The sequence below is a fragment of the Megalops cyprinoides genome, chromosome 19 (assembly GCF_013368585.1).
Source record: "Megalops cyprinoides isolate fMegCyp1 chromosome 19, fMegCyp1.pri, whole genome shotgun sequence".
Lineage (NCBI taxonomy): Eukaryota > Metazoa > Chordata > Actinopteri > Elopiformes > Megalopidae > Megalops > Megalops cyprinoides.
Window position 1 is genome coordinate 13,681,334 of NC_050601.1, and position 23,729 is coordinate 13,705,062.

Sequence of the window (23,729 nt, forward strand, 5' to 3'; positions counted from 1 at the left end):
GAGTGCACCTGAAACTTTGTTAATAATGAGTTGTCTGCAGTTTAATGTCATACTAGATTTTACCTGCATGCCTTCATATTTACTCTCATATTTCCCTGTGTATCATCTTGGATTATATAAAAAAAACTTTCATTGTTGGTGGCATTTCTGCTAGTATCAGTGTGTTTTTTTTTTTAGATTGCTTGTTTAGCAGACAGCTTAGATGGCAGCTAACACCTTATGACAGATATGATGCCAGGCAGGGAAATGAGGGACAAAAGTCACACGCCGCAGCCACAATTTAATTGCCGGGAAGTTGCAGGAAATTTAAATTGCAAATCTTTCCTCACTTCTTCTCCAACTTTGTGATTAATATTTTATTGTTTTACTGAGTAAAAATGCCACCAGTGTTTTTTTTCATTATCAGACACAAATAGCACAGAAGAAAAAAAAAAAAGGAAGAGAATGTAAAATGGTCAGACGCAAACAATTGAAGCTTGTCTTAACCTTAATTAAGCCATGAGGATTTGACAATAATGTTCTGTCGTCCTGGCAGTTGAGTCTGGAAGAGCCGATTCGTGTCCTGTGGGTCTAGTGAGTTCTCAAAGGTTCAACACTTCCCTCTCAATCAGACGCTAATTAACAGTAGGGAAGAAACATACAATACAATATCTTCAGTACCTCTGCTATGCGTTTCCTGGGCTGGATGACCCACTCCGAGCTTGACTGTTACGCTGATTTTGACACCTAAATGCTAACCTGGATTCACAGTCAACACCTGAAGTGGCAAGAGGTGCGCTGGGTCAAGAAGCCACGGGATTCTCCTCTCCACTGCGCCCTGTACTTTCTCAGGGTTTCCTGTGTGTCTTGCTTTTGCGTCTGTGTGGGCGTAACTGTGCCAATGATGCAAGGATAATTTGTACTGCTAAGACTAACTCCCCCCCTTTCTCTTTCTCCTTCCCTCCCTCTCTTCCCTCCCTTTCAGGACGAAGGCAGCTGCCGCCTGTGTTTTGAATCTTCGATCTCTCCACGGCCCAGCGGTGCTGTGCTGACCTCTGAACCCTTTCCTCCCCACACTGCCCCCCCCCCATCCCCCCATCCCCCCCTCCCGGACTGGTGCTCTGGCCCACTCTCCTCCCGTCAAAGCTGGCGATGTCAAGAGTACCGAGTCCGCCTCCCCCCGCGGAAATGTCAAGCGGGCCTGTGGCTGAGAGCTGGTGTTACACTCAGGTAGTGTATGTGCGCGTACGCCCGCACGCTCACACACGCTCACACACACACACACACACACACACACACACACACACGTGCAGGCTCGCACGTGCAACCTGAGAAAGTACTATCGCACGCGTCAGCAGAAACAGTAAGTTCACGGTGAAGGCACAGTGGCTAGTGTGAAACTCAGGTGAATTGTAGCCCTCTGCCAGAGAGGTGGAGCAGAGAGCCATTCTGTTGCATACCTAATGCTTTCTGGACAGGAAGAGCTGTAGTCCATACTCCTCATTGTCAGTGGCCAGATATCCTCCAGAATCCTTCAGAAAAAAGGATGGAGCCATCTAACATACTGTGTGCTACTGATAAAATGTGTTGGAAAAATAGGTAATCTCTGTAATCTCATAATGTGGTTAAATTTTTTTGGCTGTTCGGTGACTAATGGCACACTAATGAACAGGATTACTGTTCATGACATTTAGCGCTGGCAGTGGGGGGGCTGTAACAGGACCTGGCAGCCTGTGCTACCTCACGCACCTTCAAAAGAGAGAGCGTGGTCTGGCTGCAGTGCCTCCATGCTTTCCCTGCAAATCAACACGCAGTCCTGAGCACTGCCTTTGCATTTTGGGAAATGCAGGCCATGCGTCCGTGGCCAGAAAGCGGATAGCTTTTATCCAGTGTGGACACAATCACATCTGTTTCTTATAAAACGAACGGGTGTCATCAGAAGGCAGTAGGCTTCAATTTGAACGTAGAATGTGGAGTGCTTCTGAAAGCCGGTGCTGTGGGAAAAGGAGGAGGGGGAGGGGAGTGTGGGGAAAAGATGGCTTTCAAGGTGTCAGCAGAGAGGTGCTGTCCCACTGTTGGGGTGTAAGGTGTGAATGCCACAGTGCTTAATGTTGGCATATTGCATATTGCACAAGGTTGTGTTATATCTTCCCTTGATATTTTTTCTCACTCTGCCTGGCTGTGCAAACATTTTTCTTTTGTTTCTGAATGTTTTCCTATTTGTTGTTGAGTTAGTGACATGAAAGGCATTTTTGATGTGCAGTTTGAATTTTTGAAGTCGAGGCTAACCATACATTTATTTATGTATATAGTTTATATATTTATGTGTTTGTTTTTTTTTTCCTCCCCCTCTCTGGGGTCTTGGTGTTGCCTGTCTCCCCCCAGATCAAAGTGGTGAAGTTCTCCTACATGTGGACCATCAACAACTTCAGCTTCTGCCGTGAGGAGATGGGCGAGGTCATCAAGAGCTCCACCTTCTCCTCAGGAGCCAATGACAAGCTCAAATGGTGCGGTGCAGGGGTTCTGGGGCGGAGAGGTCCAGTGACTGTTCCTGTCTTTCATAGCTTTGTCGTGTTCTCAGTCCTCATGGTGTCCTGAGTCAGGTCTAGCTGTCCTCCAGTAGGATTATGATATCAGCTCAACAGAAAACTGTTCACGTGACATTCCCAGCACAAAATAAAATGCTATTCAAAATAAAATGAAATACTGAAGCAAACGCATATGGGTGAAAGACGGGACATTTTGCATTGCCTTTCCTCCGGTCTGGGGCTTGACGCCATGTGTTCATGCTGGCCTACTTAGTAAGGACTTTGTCATTGCTTTACCCGTTAAGCAATGAGAGGCACTTTACTGTGCAGCCACCAGGGGGCCATTTGCTGATCAAGGTTGAACCGAAGGTTACAAGGGGATTCTTATGATGCACAGTGCTAATATCGATGTATCTCTACAACCCGCTGGGAACCCCAACTTCTCTATTGATCTCTGAGAGCCTCGTAAGGTGAGGACTGAGCTTTCCTGATTGGTTGCAAGATTCATTATTAATGAGGAGAAGCACTTGAGAGGTGAGATTAACCAGTGAGTGTTATGTCGTGATTGCCCAAAGGAATAACAAGGGTCATTTAGGAAGGCAGTATTGAAAAAGTAGAATATTACAGAAAAGGTATACATTTCACTGAACTGTGTGTAAAGTATGTTATGTTTTTGTGACAGCTATTGTATTTTTTAGTAATGTGCTGTAATGAGTATAAATGATGTTACATTCAGTCTGTTGTGAAGATGTACCTTTGTATATCAGCGGTATCATGATGTGTTTGAAACCTATACAGAGATTTAACTAATTTCTCACCACACTGTGGACTCAAGTAGAATTTCAAGTACCCCATACTTGTTGGAAAGTGCTTGTTCTTAAGATGTTCTTACCAGGGTGGTTTGGCTTAAATTGCTTTGGGTCCTCAAGTGGTGAGATTTCAGAGGGAGTCACATTTAAGTATGCTGAAATCACAGAGAGACGAGAAGCAGAGTGTTCACATTATAAAGAAGTGAGCTGTTGGGTTTTTGTAAACTAAAGCCATGTTGCCCTCTGTGTTTGTGAAACATGACGTAAAACACTCATAAAAATGGGAGGTTTGAAGATGACAGTGAGTTGTCTTGGCCTGGGACAGTAGGTGGTGATTTAGCGTGGTTTCCGCTCAGGTGCCTGCGAGTGAATCCCAAAGGGCTGGACGAGGAGAGCAAGGACTACCTGTCCCTCTACCTGCTCCTGGTCAGCTGTCCGAAGAGTGAGGTGCGCGCCAAGTTCAAGTTCTCCATCCTCAACGCCAAGGGGGAGGAGACCAAGGCCATGGGTGAGTAGGCTACGCATTGCAGGTCTTTTTTCACAGTTAGTGCATGAACGCTCGGTTTAGAGACTGACTCCATCGCATGAAATTGCAGTTTGGAAGCTGGAAATTTACATTACATTAGATGAAGTCTCAGTTTTGTCACTGACCAGTATATGAAGTCTCAGTCTGCATACTGGCTGCACAGGTTTTATAAGCTCTAAGCAGTGTTATTAGGCAGTTTGGCTGACTTGTACATGGTTTTCTCAGTCTTACAGATTTCAGTCCTCTGGGTGTGAGCACTACATGCCTGTGGGTCACATTATCTCTATTTATTTCTCCTTACCTGAATTTTAAAGATTCAGTCTGTGAAAAATAATACATACTCAATCTTACCATTATCATTTATGTATTTGTTTTATTCTGTCTGAACAGTGGTATCAGTCTCTTTTTAACTTGACCACAGAATTTGAAAGCTTGAAATTCTGAGAAAGCGAATCTCATAGGTATGTTTTGTAAGTGCGTGGTGCATCCACCCAACCCATTTTACCTGGTTCCATAAAAACCATTACGTGTGCCCTTTAAAAGGTGCACCCATATGCCACATGCATGCATAATTTTAGTTGGGGCGATTGCTTTCCTGAGTATTCAATTAAAGACATTGTAGGCAGTTCTAATTTTAATTAAGGCAGCAGCTCATAGAAGTATTGACTATGTTTTTAGATGAATTGAAAACCTGCATGCTGCCATTTCCAACCAGTTTTTAATTGGGTTAAGTTTGAGAAGGGGGGGTAAAAAAAAAAAAAACCATAAATGGGAATTAAATTTCTGTGAGCCAGATGTGGCCATTCTCATGAGCTACTTTTCCATCTGGGTGTTTTTCCCCCCATCTCCCGTGGAGAGCGGGACGTATGGAAGCGTTATTTATATTTGAAGTCGTTGCGTCGCTCTCGTTAATAGCCCCCTCAGTGCAGATCGCGCGCGCACGCTACAGATCCTCTCTAATGGGCGAAACTCGCCTTTTATCTCTTCTGTCCGCCTCAGCCATTAGCTCTTTGCTAATGGAGCGAAAAAACTGTAGGGAAGGGAAGTAGAGGGGGGAAACCTGTTTTATTTGAAAGTTGTCCTTTCTTGGGTATGTCTTGTCATTGATTTGTAGCGTGGCGGCGTCGAGCAGCTCGCCCCCATCAGCTCATTGTGCCTTCTTCCTACTCCAATGTTGCTGAATGAGAGAGAACACGGGCTGAAGCTCACCCCTGATCAGTGTGTGCCGTTAGCAGAATGCTCCTGAGCTTATTCTGGAAACAAACAGCAGTCTCAGGAAGCAGGAAGACATGGGAGTTCTCCATTTCCATACACACACAAGTGCTGTTGGAAAAGAAATAATGTATAATTACAACACCAACATGTGTTGCTGTTTCCTTTTGTCTGTTTATTTCCTTTCTGTAATTTGCCATGTTGACATCTGTTAAATGGGCACTCAGAAATCTTGGCATTATAGTTACCTTTCAGGAACAAGCTTGCGTCCCTCATTGTAGGGAGCAGACTGGCAGAGAACCTGTTGTGTGAGAAGCCAGAGTGCCTCTGAATCTGTGCATCACGGGTATCCATCTTTGTTTCGGAAGGGTAAAGACAGTCAACGGAGACGTTCTCTGGGGAGAGATACCCCATACATTTCCATGTGAAGCAGAGGAGAGATCTATGTGGGAGGCCTCTGTAATGAATATCTGGTTCCCCGGTGAATAGTGGAGGCTGGTGACAAAACCCACTGCGGCTTTGTCCGTGAGCTCTGTGACTGAGCTATCAGACCTCATTTTTCTCCTCAGGCTAAAAAAGAGCTGCTGTTGCAAAGACCAACTGGAGCATCTCTCATGCGGGCAGAGTTGAGAGTGTGTTGTGTGCAACAGCGGCAAAACAACTGCAGCTAACAACATGATGAAATTTTATCGATTTCCTTCTCACCAAAAAGAAGCTGGGATGCCATTCTGCCGTGTATCACCCTGTTTTTTGCGGCTGTTGACATCTTGAGTGGATTGGTGATTGCCGTATCTGCATGTGTTGTGCAGACAGGTGACAGTGGTTCATTCATCTGATGGACCCTTGTCTTCTCAAGTTATCCCTACCCTTTTCAGGATTCTGCTCCAGACACTTGGAGAGGTAGCCGGTTTTTCCGGTCCAAGATGGCCATTTTCCAAAAGAACTTTGATGACTTGGAACATGCCGCTGGCTGCATAGTCCCTAATGAGTTTTAATCCGATTAATTCGGGGCCACAGAATAAAGCAAAACCTTTTAGGTGTGATGCAGTGGGAGAGAGCAATGCCTTATGGGAATGCACCTGCAGAGTATAAGGAGGGCAGGGCCTCAGTTTTAATCCTACAGCCGTTGGCGAGCCAGCCAGGAGGTTACTTGCAGCAGCCTGTTCTACAGATCTCATCTTCCCTTTGGTGGCCACAGTACAAGTGCAGCTGACATCATGCCGTCAGGAGTGAAATGGATGTGGGCAAAATGAATCATCATCAGGAGCGGGACAATGAGGACTCCAGGGCAGGATGGAGCAATTGCTGATGTTGCTCCTGTCAGGGCTGTACTGAGCATTGCTGAGAGGAAGTACAGTCACGGTGACAACTGGGAGCAGCTGGCCCACACTGCTTTCCTTTTACAGTGCGGAGCGGTGTTGAAATGCGGTCGCTGTGGCCGCTGGGAGCAGCTGGGCTCGCACCGTTTTCCCTCTTGCGTTTTGCAGGAGGTCAGAGCAGGCCGTGATCTGTGGCTCCGCGGCTCTGAAGTGTTAACATTGAGGCTTATTCATGCTGAGCCTGTGAATAGAGAGCGGCGGACATCGGACTGCTTTATCGGCCGTTCACCGATCCCCCCCAAATACACACACGCGAACACACACACACACACACACACACACACACACACACACACACACACACACACACACACACACACACACACACACACACACACACACACCCCGGAGCCCCCGTGTAGCCAGGAGAGGTCCAGCAGCAATCTCAGCACTAATGGAGATGGATTTACAGACACAGGCAGCTTGTCTCCCTGCCCCTGGCTGTGCACTCCGCATCGACACATCATTTCTTCCCTGGCTTTACGGAGCGCTCTCCTCTCCTCTAAGGGGAACGATTTGTAATCAGTCCCCGGAGACCCGGGCTCAAAACCGCCCCGCCAGACACTCTTTGACAGCTCTGAAAACTCCCCTGTATCGATTCCAAGAGGCATTTATTCAAATGCGGCTGCTGAGACTTTCCTTTTGAAGGGGGAGGCGGGCTGAGGCAGTAATCGGGCCGCGGGGTTGCCATTGTTTGGTTGGAGGCAGCGGGTCTTAATGTGCGATGAAAGTGGTCAGGCAATCGGGCGGGGGCGGGGAGGGGGGGGGGGTCACTGAACAGAATTCAGATACGCTCTCAGTTGTAGCTTGCGCACACAACACACTGACATTTCAGCAGTTTCATTGAATGAGTGTCAACTAAAAGCTTGCGTTCAGCATTGATGTCGACACCTCTGAACTCTGCTGGCTTTCAGTTATTACCAGAAAACATCTGTGGAAAAACAGACAGTGACAGAAACATTCAACAGGTGCAGATTAGAGTTTCTAGACTGTGCATATGTACCATTTCTGGCTGTTCTCATTCATACCTAGAAGGTGTGTTTAATGGAATGTAGCACTAATGATTCTCTGAGAGATTTGAGTCTTGTTTCACTGTGTTGGAGAGGAGATGCTCTTCTGCGGGGACAGTCGATATTGCGTGCACTTGCTGCTGGTGTGTGTGCGTGTCGGGGGTGGGGGGATCACTCCTGTGGGACAGGCAGAAGCTGAGGCTCAGACAGATGGTTCTTGGCAGATTGGATGATAGCTGTCATCCAGATACAGCATTGAGAGGGAGAGAGAGAGGGAGAACCCTTTGTATTTGGAGCTAAAATCTGTTACCCCCGCTAGAAGCCTCTTCACTCTTTATGCAGCCGTCCTTTATGAAGTACCGTCCTGCCCGCCCACACGCGCATGCTGTGACACAGACTCGCTCTCCTGCACTCTCTCCCCACCGAGTCTGACGGCCTGTGTGACGGGCAGACGTGCATGCTGGGTAACCGATGCCTCACTGATGCCTCCGTTGACGTACCCTCTGACACGTTGACTTATTGACCGAGCGGTGCTTCGGCCTCCTGACTGATAAGCCCGGCACCGCGCTGATGCCGACGGCCCTGGCATGCGGGCGCTGGCAGGGAGCTGCGCTGCCTGTTTGATTCATATCTGCCCGGCTCGGTGGCTCCGCTGCGCGCTGCCAGCTTCTTCTGACATGCCGCTCCCGAGCCACAGTGTGATTATGCAGCTGTTTGTTGCCACGGTGAAAAATATCTCCTGATCGCCGGCCAGCCTTAGAAGTTTCTGGCATCTCTTCATAGGATTCGCCAGCCATTGGATTTTGCCAAACAGTGGAGCGCCATTACACTGGGAACCCACACACACTGTTCTGTCCCTTCCTTCACTTCGGCTTCACTGACAGCACATTGACAGCGGCCCGACTAATTATGTTTAAAACTTTCCCTGACTCAGAGCCTATAGAAAGTCCAGATTTATTTTGTTAGGTCACTGGGAGTGCGAGGAAGCTACCACGGGAATGCTGTTGTTACTGTCTTGTTGATGAGCTGAGGAAAACAGAGGAAGCAGGAACGGCTAAACAGCTCAACTCGTATGAAGACAGACTGCTGTAGACTTCCAGGACTGAAAGGAAGGAATCAGACCGCTGCAGTGTTGGAAGCAGAAAGGACAAAAAGCTCAGAGCGTGAAGACCCAGCAATAAAACTGCCATGCTGCTTTGCCCTTACCATAGAATGACACATTTCTGTAAATTTTACATTTACATCAAAGTTAGCAAAATATTATATGAGTGGCCGTTATGGGCAAAGCACCGTGACGCTGACTTGAACGCCTCTGTTGTCTCCTGTCTGATTTTATGTTAGGGGAGCTACAGTAGATGCGCGAAGAACAGCATGTTGATGCGTCGCTAATGCATCAGGGCGAGGTGTATTGAGCTGTGCGCTGTGTGCCGCGTGCTGTTGAGAAGCGCAGCAGCACAGATGGGTTAAGTGGCCTCCCCCCTGCAGGCAGCAGGCAGTGTGCACCCGGGCTAAGAGCCGGAGCAGGAGCAGGAGCAGGTGCGCTCGTGTTCGCCAGCGCATTCTCTCAGGGATCGGGAAAGCTTGCCACTCAGACAGGATGTGCTGTCGCCCCGAACCCGCGCCCGCGAGCCGGCGGGGTACCCGAGAGGCCGCTAGCGCGCCCGAAAGCCTCGGCAGCATTGACTCCGCGAGCCCCGGACTTTAATCCCCATTCCCATTTAGTCCGGCTTAAGCCGGCCGGTGAGTGGGTCCTCCGCACATCATCTCTCAAAGGGTTCAATTTCGCAAGGCTTTGGCCACCTTAGTCACGCTCCCGCTCGCGGTGCACTGGGAAGAATCGCAATAACAGCGGGCAGATGAAACGACCGCGTTTCACAGCGCTTAACCCAACGGGTTAGCGGCGGCTGGAACAAAGGCGTTAGCGCTACGGAAAGGGAACCGGGTGAATTCAAAGGTTGTCGAGTGGGTAAAAAAAAAAAAGCAACCAGAATCAGCAAAAACTAGCAAAATCTTTAATGCAGAGCAAGTGTAATGCTCCTCCCTGGTAGGAGTTCAGGGTGCACGTAGTGGCCACAGAATGCAGTGACGAAATAGGGGAGCCCATGGTCAAGTGTAAATTAACGGCAGCATTGGTGCAGTGAAAAAGAGTAGGGCTTGTAATCGAAAGGTTGCTGGTTTGATTCCCCACTGGGGCACTGCTGTTGTACCCTTGGGCAACATACTTAACCCACAATTGCCTCAGTAAATATCCAGCTGTATAAATGGATAGAACTGTAACCTATGTAAGTCGCTCTAGATAAGAGTGTCTGCTAAATGACAATAATGTAATGTAATGCAATATAAAGCCTTTTTCATGTGTAAGTAAATTAGCGGTGGGGGCCAGTAACGAATAGAAACGAACTGGAAGCCAGTGGAAGCAGGGAACCTTACAGCAGCAGTCTGTAGCCCTCGTGTACAGCGTGTAATTCAGGGAAGAGGCACTTACCTAAAACAGCCTCACAGTGTGCCGCTAGACCAGTTGAATGACTTTGCACCGAAACCATAAACCATAAACAGATCTGCCTCTTTTTTCCAGATACAGTCACCACAAGAGGTAGAACTTGATACCCAGCTGAATTCAATCGGAAATGACCTTACACAGTTGTGCCAGTGCCTCTGCATGCAGGTCTGTGGCGAGAGAGAAGTCTGAGCCGCTAATCGCAAGTAATGCATTTAGTACCATTTTCAGCAGTTATCAGTTTAAGGAGCCGCAGATGCTAATGAAACCCACGGACTGCTAATTGAAGTGGATGTGTCATTTATGATTAGTATGTGGTACTATATCAGATCTAATTAGGCCCTGAGTGCGAGACTGACTTGTTCAATTACAGTTTGATGGTTAAAATGTTATATATAGACAGTAATTGTTACGTGATTAGTGGAGTATGTGTAACAAAGGTATCAATTTTTCAAAAACCAGTTTCGAAAAAAAAAAAAAAACCCGGAAAGAATGTTTGCTTTTGTCTTAAAAATGTGGCTGTCAGTTTTTCATTTCATAGTAAATGGATTAGTCTCGTGCCTTCTTTGAGGGATGAGTAGAACAGAAGTCGTTGAGCTTCCCTATGGCTGCAGTAAGGATAAATAATTTTTTTTGTCCAACGCTAGTATTGGTAATTTGTTGTTACTGTGCTAGTAGATACTTTATCACATGTAAGGATTATGCATTGTTATTCTGTTATTGCTGCACAGAAGTCTCACATATTTCCTTATTATTTTTACACTCTAATAAACTGTCATTTCTCCCCGTGTATTACTTAATTGCAGCGCAGTTGCTGTGTAGTAATGAGGGAACTTTATTGTCGTTGCTATGTGCAGTTCCCTGGCCCAAACGGCCGCAGCTCTGCCGTGTAGTATCAGTCTTTGAAGTGCAAATCGCCGGTGTGGTGAAGAGCCGAGCGTTACCCGTGCAGGTGTTGCATCCTGTACCGTCGGGTCGGCATCGGCAACGGGCCCGAGGCAGACACCTGTGAAGGGAGCGGTCCTGTTACGGGCGGGTGGTCGAATGCGTGGGGAAGGGAAGCGGGTCTGTGTTAGCATTCCGTTGGCCTCTGGCAGCGCTTCCATTGTTTGGGGGGGATGTGTTTTCCTCATTGTCGCGTTGGCATCGCCTCTGTTTCTCTCAGTTATTTAGTCTGAGTAGGCGCTTGAGCGACCGGTTGCTGCGTGGGAATAAAACGAGGAAACCATGATAATGGGAATAATTATTTGATGATGATATAGTTAGTTGATAAGACGTGGAATCCCAGTGCTGGAAGAATTAAAGTGTATTCTTCGGTAACTTCACCATGAGTCTCTAATATGAGCATACGTGGATCTTGAGGGCTGATACTGTCCTAAACAGGGTGAGCGCTGTGGAGTGTTTCTCTGACACGTGGTGCCTGTCTTTGGGTCTTCAGAGAGCCAGAGGGCCTACCGCTTCGTCCAGGGCAAAGACTGGGGCTTCAAGAAGTTCATCCGCCGGGATTTCCTGCTGGATGAGGCGAACGGACTGCTGCCTGACGACAAGCTCACTTTGTTCTGTGAGGTAGGCTCTGCTCCACCATCATTTACATGTTCTGTGAGGGAGGCTCTGCTCCGCCGTGAATGTGTTTGCACTTTGTCAGTGCAGAAGGCAGCAGAGAGGGTCAGGAGCCTTTTAGAAGTCTGGTGGAGGTTAAACTCTCTGCATATGCTAATCTCCCAGCGTAATGCATGCATCTATAAATGTTTAAAAAGTGCAGTGGCTGTTTAAAACAATTCTAATTAACCCGGGGGGTACGGTATGGTAGGGAGCTGTCTTGGAAGTTATCAGGGATGGTGGAAAAATATTTGGGAGTCTGTTTAAAGTGCTTCCAAATAGGTCTTATTGACAGAGGGGCGGGCGGGGCTGGGCGGCGGCTGCAGGGCCCAGTTGGGGGGTGGGAGGGATTTGGAAGGTGGGGTGGGGGGGGGGTACTGGCACGAAATCCTCAGAGCCAGCCTTGCCCAAGTTAGTGTAGAAGAACAGGGAGGAGACACAGACAGCCTCCTGCTGCAGGTCATCAGAGATCCACATAGTCTCCTGACCTTGCTGTTCACCATACATTGTTAATGATTGTGTCAGCCCCCGCACTCACTGGGGAATATGTTTAATATTTGATACTTCAGCCAGAAATGCATATGTGATTGGATTCTTCAACCAGGAATGCATATGTCATTGGATACATTACAGTATGTTACAATACATTGCATTCATTTAGCAGATGCTCTTATCCAGAGCGACTTCCAGCACAATAGAACATAAGTGTTTCCATTCAAGTTGACTGGATACCTCAGCCAGCAGTACGTCTGTTTTTTGGATACCTCCACCACAGACCAGAGGAGTGTTAGCTGTGGCTGGCAGAAAGCATTGCCGTGCAGATCCCCACCAGCCCTCGGAAAGTTCTCCTCTCTGGGTTGACACTGAGCAGCATTAGTCACTTGAAAGTGGCTCTGGGGACCTGGCTCCATGTCTTGTAGAAAGTGCATGAACAAGCCCGGCGCTCTCTCTGCCAAACCCCCCAGACACCTGCAGGTGTTTAATGAGGAGATTGCTCCCATTAAAGGTTCTGTGCTGCCTCTTATCACTGAAAGACTTGTTCAAAAGAAGAGGGAAAAAAAAACTCCTCAAAACAGGAGGGAGCAGGAGAGGGGATAGAGGGAGAGAGAGAGAGAGAGGAGGATGCAAACAGATAGACAAGGCATTTTTTCCCCCCTCCTTGCCCTCTGAAGATCAAACAGATGGTGTGTGGAAGGATTTCTGATGCTGGGCCTGGACTCTGGGAGACAGTACAGATGTTTAAATTGTCTTCCTGGTCTGTTTTTTTCCCCACCTCCTACTCCTCAATTCAATTCAGCCTTATTGGCAAAGCAGGAGCATATGTTGCCAAAATTGTGAAATTACACTGCACTCGTGTTCATTGTACTGTAATGAAAAATAGAATGACAAAGAAATCAAGAAAGAAGTGATATTTATCATTCCATAATACCCCCTGTCTCCAGTCTCTCCACTCCTCACACCCCTCCCATCTCTCCTTCCTCTCTCTCTCTCTCTCTCTCTCTCTCTCTCTCTACCTCCCTCCCTCCCCTCTCTCTGTTTTGCCCAGCGGGGATATGGCTCCTGTGGAATAAATTAGGTCTTTGCAGATTTTTGGCTCTTTTTTCTCTCTCTCATTTTTTTTTTTACAGTTTTATCTTTTTTTTCCCCTTTTCTTTTTAAACACTTTGCTCCTGACAGCACCCATCCTTTACAGGGCTATGCCATATGCTGCGTGGCCGTGCTGGGAGACCGCCGCAGCTGGTCCTTTTTTTTTTTTTTTTTTTTTTTACGTCGGCGCTCCGCCAGCCCGGCCGAGCCAGGCAACGGACAGGGAGCAGCCGGACTCCCCCGCCGGGGAGTGCGCGGGGCAGGCCACTGGCACCTGTATGCCAGCGTGGCACGTGGTTATGGAACTGGCTCATAGAACCACAGGGTTGCTAGTTCAAGTCTTGGGCGTTCGAGGCTGCTGCCTTATGCAAGGGGTTTAACTTCCAGCTGTGTATGTGGTGAAGCGCTTCACAGCTGTCCCCCTAGATGAGCATATAAGGAATGTAAAATATGAGGTTTGCTGCAGCTGGGCTGAACTTGGTGAACTGCCAGCCCAGACCTGTGGCCCATCCAGGCAAGCTGATTGATTTCCTTGAAAGGGCTGTTAAGGGGATGTATTTGTTGTGAGGTCCCAGTGGGTCCCTTGTGTGATACATTGGCAAACGTTAGATAGGCAAGGAGAAGGACAACTCCTCAGTAACCTAATGAACTTTATTTTATTGAATTATGTTTTGTGCCCTTTCATGCATCATGCACCATATAAAAATGGATAAATATCTACAGGAATCAATAAGGGAGTGAAAAAGATGGATGTGTTAATGAATAATTCATGGCTTTGTGGGGATTCAGTCCTAACTTTGACCTACGTGTGATATCTCTGCAACAAGCCTGTCTCTGACAGAGTACGGAACAAACCTTTTGGAGTTCTCTAGCGGTGACAACACAGCTTGGAAGTGTAGTGATAAGGGACACTTGGGGACAATAACAGTCATGTCAGTGCTATGTAGCGAGTGACTGTTTTCTGCTCAGTTTAATTGAGAATTAATCAGCACAGAAAGTAATTACTACAAATTCGACACACTGTCACAGGTTTTACTGTATCCTGTTAAGTTCAGTTGTAAAAACAGCCCTCCTTTCTTCAGTAGCTGCTTTCTGTAGGCCAAAAACTCTAGAATAATTTTACCAAACTGGGTTTTTTTTCCCCCATTTTATACGGAATGGCCTCTTCAACCTCCAGCAAAACCACGGATCTGTAATAAAGTTCTCATGTTTTGTCATGAAGTGATGTTGTATAGTTATGCATCCGCTTTTGTCAGAATGTGCTTCAGTGCAGCAATGGAAATGCCACTCTTAAGAGCGAAGGCTTGAATAGCCTGGAACAAAAAGCCAAGAGAGCTATTGTCACCTCTGCCAACGTGTTTGCTTTGCTGCTTTGGTAAGCACACTTAACTTGAGCCACAGAAAAGACATTCTGTCACTGCCGTGACATACATTCTCCGGCCTGTATGTCCCAGTGATCTCAAAGAAGCTAAAACAAACTCATACAGCGTTCTCACTCAGAGTCAGGTTTCCGTGAAACAGCTCCTTTAAAGTTAAACTCCCTGCTTTGAACAAATGGTTATTTGTTCCGCACCTCGACTCCTAATAAAGCAAAAAAAGGAGAAAAAAAACGAACGCAGAGTCTGAACGAGTCGTCTGAGAATGTGATAGGCTGACTGCAGAGCAGCGTGTTTCTGCGGGCCCTCAGCATTTCAGCCTCAGGTGTAGGCAGGATTCCTGGCCAGTAGCCTGGTGCTGCTGCATCCCAGCCCCTGCTGACAAAACCACCCCCACACCCCCTCCGCCCCGAGCTCCAGCTCTCTGTGTTCATCAGACCAGTCAATACCGGGTCGCACCAGTGACCGCATGACTGTGCGTGATAGCGCGTTTGGGGGGGAAGGGGGCGGGGCAAGTCGCGTTCAGTCCCGGGGAGCAGAGGGATGGAGAATGAGGTGCGGGTTCACTTTGTCGTTCCGCTAGGGGGGTTCGCTCGCCGGAGACGGATTCGTGCATTTTAAAAAAAATCCTGCGCTGCGTTTTGCACAGGGGGGGGCCAGTTAAAAGATCACAGATCTGTCTGAGCCGCCCGGGGGGGGAGAGAGAGCGGACACGGAGGCGTTCGAGACTGATTGAAAAACTCACCCGGCCTGAAAATGCTGGGGGAAAATGAACGAAGTACGGGGGGGGAGAAAACGGCTCAGGAACCTAATGAACTTTTTATTTCATTATTTCTTGTGCTCTTTCATGCATCACAGGGTATAGGAAATGGATAAATATCTACAAGAATGAATAAAGGAGTGGGAAAGGTGGGTGTGTTAATGAATAATTCATGGCTTTGTGGGGATTCAATCCTAACTTTGACCTTCGTGTGGAGCATCTGCGACGAGCCTGTCACTGACAGAGGGCGGTTTCACATGCAGCGGAAAATGAACCTTTCGATTTCTCTAGCTAGGAGCACATGGCTTCGGCACTGGGGGGTGTGTCTCCGGCCTGCAGAGATTTGGAAGTGCAGAGATCAGGGCCATGTAGGGGTCATGTATCCTAAATAAAGGTGCAATAATTGCATGTCTGGGCCCAGTTTAATTCACAATTAATTGGCGCAGAGGCCAATTAGTATGAATTTGACACACCATGTCTCAGAAACCGAGGACCATGGTGCAGTTTTAATTGGTTTAAATGTTCCGTGAGTTGAGGTTGTTTCATCCAGGTGTACATTTTTATGTACTGTAGAAAGGTGCTGTTGAGCTGTGCCATTACTGATATGTCTGGCTCTTTGCATGGGTTATGTCAGTGCCACACCTCCACAGGCATGTGGCAAACCCTGCAACTTCTCTACTCTTACTCTCTTTCCCTCCAAACTTCCTTGAGCCACCCTCCTCTCTGTCCTCCTCACTCTCCCTCTCTCCTCCAGGAACTCCTGAGTGTCTCTCCCTCTCTCCTCCTGAGTGTCTCTCCCTCTCTCCTCCTCCCTCCACACGTTCCCTCCCGCTAATCACAGAGTGCTCGTGCCAGCTGGTAATGAGCGGGTGATGAATTCCTGTCAGCGGAGGGGAGATTGATGGCCGTCAGCGCGGCCCCGGCGTCTGCGCGAAGGCGTGCGCCCCCTGGTGGGTGATTGATGAAGCCCGCCCGGGGACCGGGGGGCTGGAGCCCGGAACACACTTCATCCGCGCACATCCTGTTTGCTTCTCACCCCCGAGAGGCTGTCACACTCCACACGCGAGGCAGAGTTCATTTTCAAAAGCAGGTGTCTGAAGGAGCTGGCTGAAATCCCGCTTTTGCAGAATTGAATTGAGAAGGAATTGTGAATGGGCTGTGAGTCATGGGATGATGGAGCGCTCGTTAGAGCTTCTTCATTACCTGCCCGAGGTCCCCCAGCAGTAGAGGGGACTGTCAGCGCCCACAGGCGCACACCTACACCTCTATCGCGAGGCCACTTTTTGGTAGATGCGTGTCCTTGACATTTCATGTCTTGCGTCATGCGTGCGCTTCTTACGTTTTCTAGGTGACAGTAACTTTCTTCCACGAATGAGCCGCTATCCCCAAAATGTATTTTGTATTATATTAATGTGCTTTAATTGGAAATGCTGTGCTTACACAGACTCCACTTTTTTTCACACTTGCACACATCCTAGACCCATTTATGTACTGGCACAATTTTAGGTATCACGCGTTAATGAGGATGTTTGAAATTTCCATTTTAATGAGCTTTTTGTGTCTTTCTGAATACAAAATGCACTCGCTGGGCTCGAGCCTTTGAAAAGTAGTAATGGTAACGTTTCGGTGTGAAATTCTGCTCAGGTCTTTGTGCTGCCCCCCTAATGAACTCAGTGTAGTGGGGGGGGTCTGGAACTTTTGGTCGAGTTCTGAAAGAGAGTTGCACCTCAAAAACGTAAGGGGAACAAAATGAAGTGTGACAGATAAGCCCATTTGACAGACTGGACATTTTTTTTAGAACCCCGTAGCTTTCTCTGCTTCAGTTTCTGTGCTCAGAGCGCTTTTGGCTTGGTCAGGCAAACTGCTTGGTGCTGATCTGAGTCACAGAGCACTGTCCTGAGTCACAGAGATTGGTCTTGGAGGGAGACAGAACAGAGGCATGGGGCAGGGGATGGAATCGCCGTCACAGAGAGCAGCGGGGAACGAGCATGTGCCCCGAAAATGAAATAACTCCAGCCCGGGACGAGCAGACTGCGGTAATGATACCGGTGCTGTCCCCCGGGAAAATGGGAGAGCAGCACAAATGTGAGTGGTCACGCTCGCGCAGGCTAAGCCGACGTTTTGAGTATCCCTCTCCACGTTCCATAAAGAGCGTTAGCCACTTGTGTGGGACACCCCGAGTGTGAAATAAGTTATGTGAAATAAGTTTGAAATGATCCCCTTTTCCATTACCCAGGTTTATGTACTTCACTGCACTCGGCGCCTAACGCCCTGTAGCCCATTAAGCGTAGAAGGAAGGGGGGTTTGGAGCCTTCAGCTGCTGTGCTGCTTTATTAAACTACATTCTTGCTTTGGCTTTATCTTTCAAATTCCGGTAACAAAGTGCCCACCTGCCTGTCCCTTCCGCATGAGCATATTGAAACATTGGAGTCAATCCACCTCTTCCTCTGGTATCACTTGTCTGCTACCATGCATCACTGGCTACCTTCCAGTCCTTGGACACTTAGTATTACCTTTGAAACAGGGTGACAGACTGTTCTCAAGGACCCCTTGACCCTTTACTAGTAGATGACCAACTCTAGGATTAGCTAACCCATCCCAGCCAGTTTTTCCCACACAAAGTTTAAAGCAGACCCGTGCGAGCGCTTGGGTCTGCCATCTCTCAGCAGCCTCATTCCATATTCTGACAGCTCTGGCTGGAGATGAGGCAGCAGCAGGTAAGCAGCTGGTGTGCACACAGCAGAAAATGAAGTCAATTATGTGCACACACAGACCCGGGCGAGGAGAGGCTGCGCAGTAGTCGCAGTCAGCCGTGTCTGCGTCTGTCTGCGCCGCCGGTCTGCTCCCGCGGGTGCCCCCCCGAACACCCGGCTCCTGCAACTCAGGGCCCCAGTCCTCTCTCCCCCGGGCGCGAGCAGGGAGGAATGAGCCGGCTCTGCCTGCCTCTGACGGAGGGAGAAAACTCCCTGTCATCGGAGGGATCACTCTCTCTCTCTCTCCCTCTCTCTCTCTCTCTCTGTCTGCCTCGCGTCTCTCTGATCAGCAGAGGCAGAGGGGATTTCTTCTCTCACAAGTTTCCTGAGCAGAAGAGACGGCTCGTGACGGCTCTCGCCTTACTGTGTTGTGGCTGCTTGGAGACGCAGTGCATTGCATCCGCAGAGAGGGCGGGTGCCCGCGTCACTGCTGCACACAGATTCCTGTGTATGCGATCCAGTGGTTCATTCTTCTGGGAGGGTTCACAGAGGAAGCCCGCTAATGTGTGGCTGTGAATTGGGCGTCTCCTCAAACGCATACGACAAGGATCAAAGATCAGTAATGATCTTCCAGTTCCCCTTCTTTCAAATACGCTTCATGAAAGGCTGTAGCTTCCGCTTAGTTTTGTCCAGCTCCTTTATGACATGCAGCGTTTACTTACTTCTTCCATTGTTTTCTTAACATCTCTGCCAAAAAAAGAAGCTATTATAAAATCATTCAAATATGGCCTGCACTCGTGAAATGCTTTCTGCCGGCTACAGAACTGTGTGTGTATCCTGCTAATGAGACACTTGGAGCAGTTTGACCTGTGGAGAATCAACTGGAACAAAAATTGCGTTGTACTCAAAAGTGCTGTGGCAGTTGGTTGGCTGTCTTTTTTTTTGTCGCGGGGGAGCAGGGACTGATCGAGTGGATTGACGGATTGGGCGTCTGTGTCTGTGTTGCAGGTGAGCGTCGTGCAGGACTCGGTGAACATTTCAGGCCAGAACACCATGAACATGGTGAAGGTACCGGACTGCCGGCTGGCGGACGAGCTGGGAGGACTGTGGGAGAACTCGCGCTTCACCGACTGCTCCCTCTGCGTGGCGGGACAGGAGTTCCAGGCACACAAAGCCATCCTGGCAGGTACAGCCCGACCTTGGAGAGTGCCTCAACATCGCATGCTGTGAGAATACATAATATCACACAGAGACTATGCATAACCGTCATACACAGGCGTCATACACAGGCATAACTGTCACATGGAGACTATACATAATTGTTGCACACAGCTCAACATCACAAGAGGGGGCTATACATAACTGTCGCACACAGGTTGTGCATAGCTATAACACAGACTACCTATCACACAGAGACAGTATATGAGAGTTACTGTATACCTGACTTAATATGCTGAGGTTGTGTAGCAGACCACATAGGCCAGCTTACTATGGTATCTTGCTGCAGTTTTCCCATGCACTGTTATAGAATAGCCTGTCCTCTGACATTTTTAATCAAGGACAGACAGACGTGCTGGCACATACAGAGAAGGGCCCTAGTCGATGAACTGATAGGTAAATCACAGAACGCAGCTCCGCTGTTCCTGCCTCAGTTCTTTGCGCAAGCCAATTTTATGCACTTTAAAAAAAAAAAAAAAAAAAAAGTAGGTGATGTTTCCACTGGAGAATGGAAGGCCTGGTAATTACAGAGTCAGTGACGGGAGGCGTGGATAATACTCTGAGCTGCAGCGCAGAAAGATTTTAATTGTCTGTTGCCACAAGGCTGTCTCCTCTCCGTCTGCCTCCTAATCCCACCTGTTGCAGATGGTTCAGGGTCGCTCGCTGTTTCAGCTGTCATTCCCTCCCCCCCCATCTCGGCGACACTTTTCTCATTCATTAGATACCAGATAGAAACCAAGAAAGCCAGATTAAATAATAGGAGTACATAACTGTTCTAATGAAAGTTTCTTCTCCTTCCAAAGTTGACGCAGGAAGTATTCTTATTGTAATTTGAACTTCATAAAGTGAATACGCCAGAGCATCGCCAGCACTTCCCTCTTTACTCAGTTAATACCTTCTTAATAAAGCGGGATGTATGCATCAGAAAACAAATATACAGCATCAATGTCAGGTCTGGAGATAAACGTACATCTTATAACGTGGTCTGATGGTGAGTTTAAATAGACCTGGAATTAGTAGTGATAAAGTGAAAGACCATGCTTTCTGAGTCATTTTGGCACCCTTAACTGCAGTTAACGCAAGCTGTAAGGTCATGTTTGCGGTAAGGGAATCATTTTTAACCTGTATGCCGTGGTCCTCTGTGAACGTTTATCACGTCAGGCCTCAGCGCGATTCCATTGCAGTGAAGCTGGGAAATGATGCGATGTTCTGGCTCTGTGTGTGTAGTGTGCACGTAGGCCAGCCCTGGTGATGCTGAACCATCCCCCCTCTCTTTGCAGCTCGCTCCCCTGTGTTCAGCGCCATGTTCGAGCACGAGATGGAGGAGAGCAAAAAGGTGAGCGAGAGGCGCTCTCATCAGTTTCATCAGCACAGATTCCGGGGGGCTCCATCTCCCCTTCCACACCACGTACCGAGATCACATTTCCTAATCGCCACACGTTTTTTAAGTTGTTATTATAGGTTATAGAGTCACAGTAGAAATGGTAACTGTCGATATTTAAAACCATAAAGTATAAACACCCTGTAGCTCTTACCCCAGTGAGTACAGTTCACTGTTTTTATGCTGTCAGAGAATCCATTGCGGTGTGGGAAAATGGCCCCTGAGTGTGCTCAAAAGGCTGCAGATCTCCCAGGCTCATTGACTGCACTTCTGGGAGCGATGCATTCCTCTTCTCCATCGTCTTCTTCCTCTCCGCTGTTGCAATCGAACTGTTTGGGCTTTTTGGTGCACTCTCAAAGGCACCGTTTGTTATACTTAGGCATTTACATTTAGCGTCTGTGATAAACACGTTCCTGGCGGGCCCTCGTGTACAAACATCTCTCCTCTGTGTGAAAATTTATCACCCACGTGTTTGCACTGCGCCCGTGTTCACGGCCTAATGGCACCGCTAGGGAGACTTCACACACCTTGGGTTGCAGGTCTGAATGACAGGTGGGACTCTGCCGCTGTGCTTTTAACCACCTGTTTTACCTCAGCTGCCTCTCTGATCATTTAGCTGTGTGAGTCTCATGTAGAATATGCAAGAGAGAAAACTGGGAACATTGCAGGTTATCCAGTATTAATAATAGTAGTAATAATAGTAATACTAATAACAGTTGGTCATTCATCATCATAGCTGAAAGCAGCAATGAATGAATAATGTGGAACACTCAGGCCAATTTTCAAATCCTTATGAACGATGAAGGCAGTGTCACACTGCCCCATGTAGTCTCACATGTAGTTTGATTTAATAGATTAATACAAGATTACCAATTTTATGTCAACTTGCATTTTTTTTAGCTTGTGGGGGTCATATTGGTTTATTCAAAAGCTCCTTTGCCATTAGGACAGAGGTCAGCATATAAATGTGACAAACCAGATTTGTCATTGAATGGCCCCTGAACCATGTGACTTGGGTAAATGTTAATACAGAGTTGATTGGAATGAAGAGTTTTATTGGAAAATGGCAGAAACCAGTTTTGCAGTCCTGCCTTTCTCCATTTTTAAAATAACAAATTAAAACAATTTAATTTGTTAATATGTCTTTGATTTCTGTAGTTCTTTTGAGCTGGCATATGAGCAGCTGTGTAGGTACATATAGAGACCTCTCATCAACAAGCTTGGTAATGGGCAAGGGCTATACCTACTGAGTCATGGTGGAATTTTACCCAAAATGTAGGAGTCATGCTTTTTTTGAAGTGATGTCAGGTTCTTACCTGTAAATAAAAATGTTAAAAAATGTAAGACTGTGAACCCAGAAACAAAGATAAATGCTCAATTGTCAAAGTGAGTTTAAGACCATTTCTGGTGAGGTCATGTTACCTGGAGAACTGAGCGACTCTGGGGACATCTTGGGTCATTGTTTTTATTGCTGATTTTCTTTTCACTATTTCAGCAATGCAAGTAATTTAAGAATACGTTTTACGGATTTGCATCTGATCACTCCTGAACCGTAGAGGGTGGTCTTTTGTCAGCTTGAGAAGAACATCAGTGTCCTGCCCTTTTTGTGATATTACGTTTTGCGGAAACCTTGTTTCAACTGCCATACCTTCTCCCAAAGTAAAGGCACACCAACCCCGTGCTGTATTTACCAGGATAAACCCAACCTGCCCAAAAAGTGCATCGTTTTAAATTAGAGCATTTGCACCGGAGACCGTCTTTAAACGATCCAGACGGCACATTCACTATTAAGCACAGAGCGCCCACCATCCTGGCTCCTTGATACAGTGTCTTTGGGTAAAGAGTCTCTCTGGGGAGTGTCTTCATTAGAGCTCTTTCCCTTTCTTGCATCAGCAGCACCCCTGTTCATCTGCAAATGTTCACGGTAATGTGTCCCTCCTACGAGGGGGGGGGTTGCGTCGGGTCGGGGACGCACTGGTAGGCACATGTTTAAGCGTACGTTCGAGTGTCACAGATATGCTCGCCGTGAGTCATATGAGCGAGCACATGAAGCATGTTCTGATTTCTTTTACAGCAGAAATGTACACTCCTTTGGACTTAATGAAATGAGGTGTATAATAGCATGCATAACAATGAATAGCAATTTTTCACAATCCTTCTCCCACTTGACATGTAGATGATGAACACGCTGTAAAATGGAAAGAACAATGCGTGCTCACATACACGCGCACACACACACACACACACACACACACAGAGGGATGTAAGTGAGTGTGGATTTGTGTGTGTATGTGTGTGTGTGTGTGTGTGTGTGTGTGTGTGTGTGTGTGTGTGCTTGTGTGTGTGCGCGCGCGCGCACAAGTGTGTGTTTGTGTTTGTGTGTGCATTTGTGTTTGTGTGTGTGGGTCGGTACATTTGTGTGTGTGTGTCTGTGTGTCAGTGTGTGTGTGCACCTCTCCCAGTGTTGGCCAATGTGGTGCGAGGATACAGTAGCAGGCTGTGGGAGAGAGCTCTTGTCTGAAGGTCAGGGCAGGGGGGAACCTGTCTGAGGGGACAGGGTCTGATTCCATCCCTCAGGTCAATACTGACACTGTTGACTGATCCGAGCTACCTTCCTCTTTAGAATACACAATGCTTTCCCTCAGCCTCAGCCTCTGTAAATATTATTCCTCCCATTTTAAGCAGACGACGCAGGGGGTTAAGCGACTCTGTTAGTGAAACAGCAGGGTGTGAGCAATGGGAGGGTTATTTTTAACCTTTATTTCAGATAGATGACACTGTTTTTTTTTTTTTTCACATCACCAGCTCCTGTCTCGCGTCCCAAGGCAAAACATTATGAAACGCGACGTTTGAGAAGCAGAACAGAACTGTGGTTCCCCTGCCTATGGGAGGGAAGGGAGGTGGGGATATAAAGTTGTCATAAATGTAAGCACAAATGTAAGTAGCTGGCACAGTGACGGTGGCCGCAGGGGCTTTCGACTTGTAACAGCAGTGTTAGGGTGATAAACCTGGATGAAACCCCCTGTGGTTGTGTTACTTGGCTTACCCCAAATCTCTCCTGAAGACTCCACAGAAACCAGTGGGCCTGGAGTCTTTTTTTTTTTTTCTTTCTTTCTCTCCATCACTGAGGAGCACAGCTATGGGAGCTGGAGTAACCAGAGCACGTGACTCCCAG

General features: G+C 47.6%; 1 protein-coding gene and 1 long non-coding RNA gene across 2 annotated transcripts in view; both read left to right on the plus strand.

Annotated features, from left to right (window-relative positions):
- LOC118794032 overlaps positions 1–1,075 on the plus strand; it is a 35,422-nt gene extending 34,347 nt beyond the window's left edge. The window contains exon 3 of the long non-coding RNA XR_005005722.1: positions 965–1,075. This is a non-coding gene — a long non-coding RNA (uncharacterized LOC118794032). The remainder of the gene's footprint in view (positions 1–964) is intronic.
- A 56-nt stretch (positions 1,076–1,131) lies between these two features.
- Positions 1,132–23,729, plus strand: part of LOC118795173 (speckle-type POZ protein) — a 31,082-nt gene continuing 8,484 nt past the window's right edge. Inside the window, exons 1-6 of the mRNA XM_036553563.1 lie at positions 1,132–1,209; positions 2,365–2,486; positions 3,673–3,824; positions 11,379–11,506; positions 18,964–19,141; positions 20,454–20,509. Coding sequence (XP_036409456.1) covers positions 1,132–1,209; positions 2,365–2,486; positions 3,673–3,824; positions 11,379–11,506; positions 18,964–19,141; positions 20,454–20,509 — 714 coding nt within the window. The remainder of the gene's footprint in view (positions 1,210–2,364; positions 2,487–3,672; positions 3,825–11,378; positions 11,507–18,963; positions 19,142–20,453; positions 20,510–23,729) is intronic.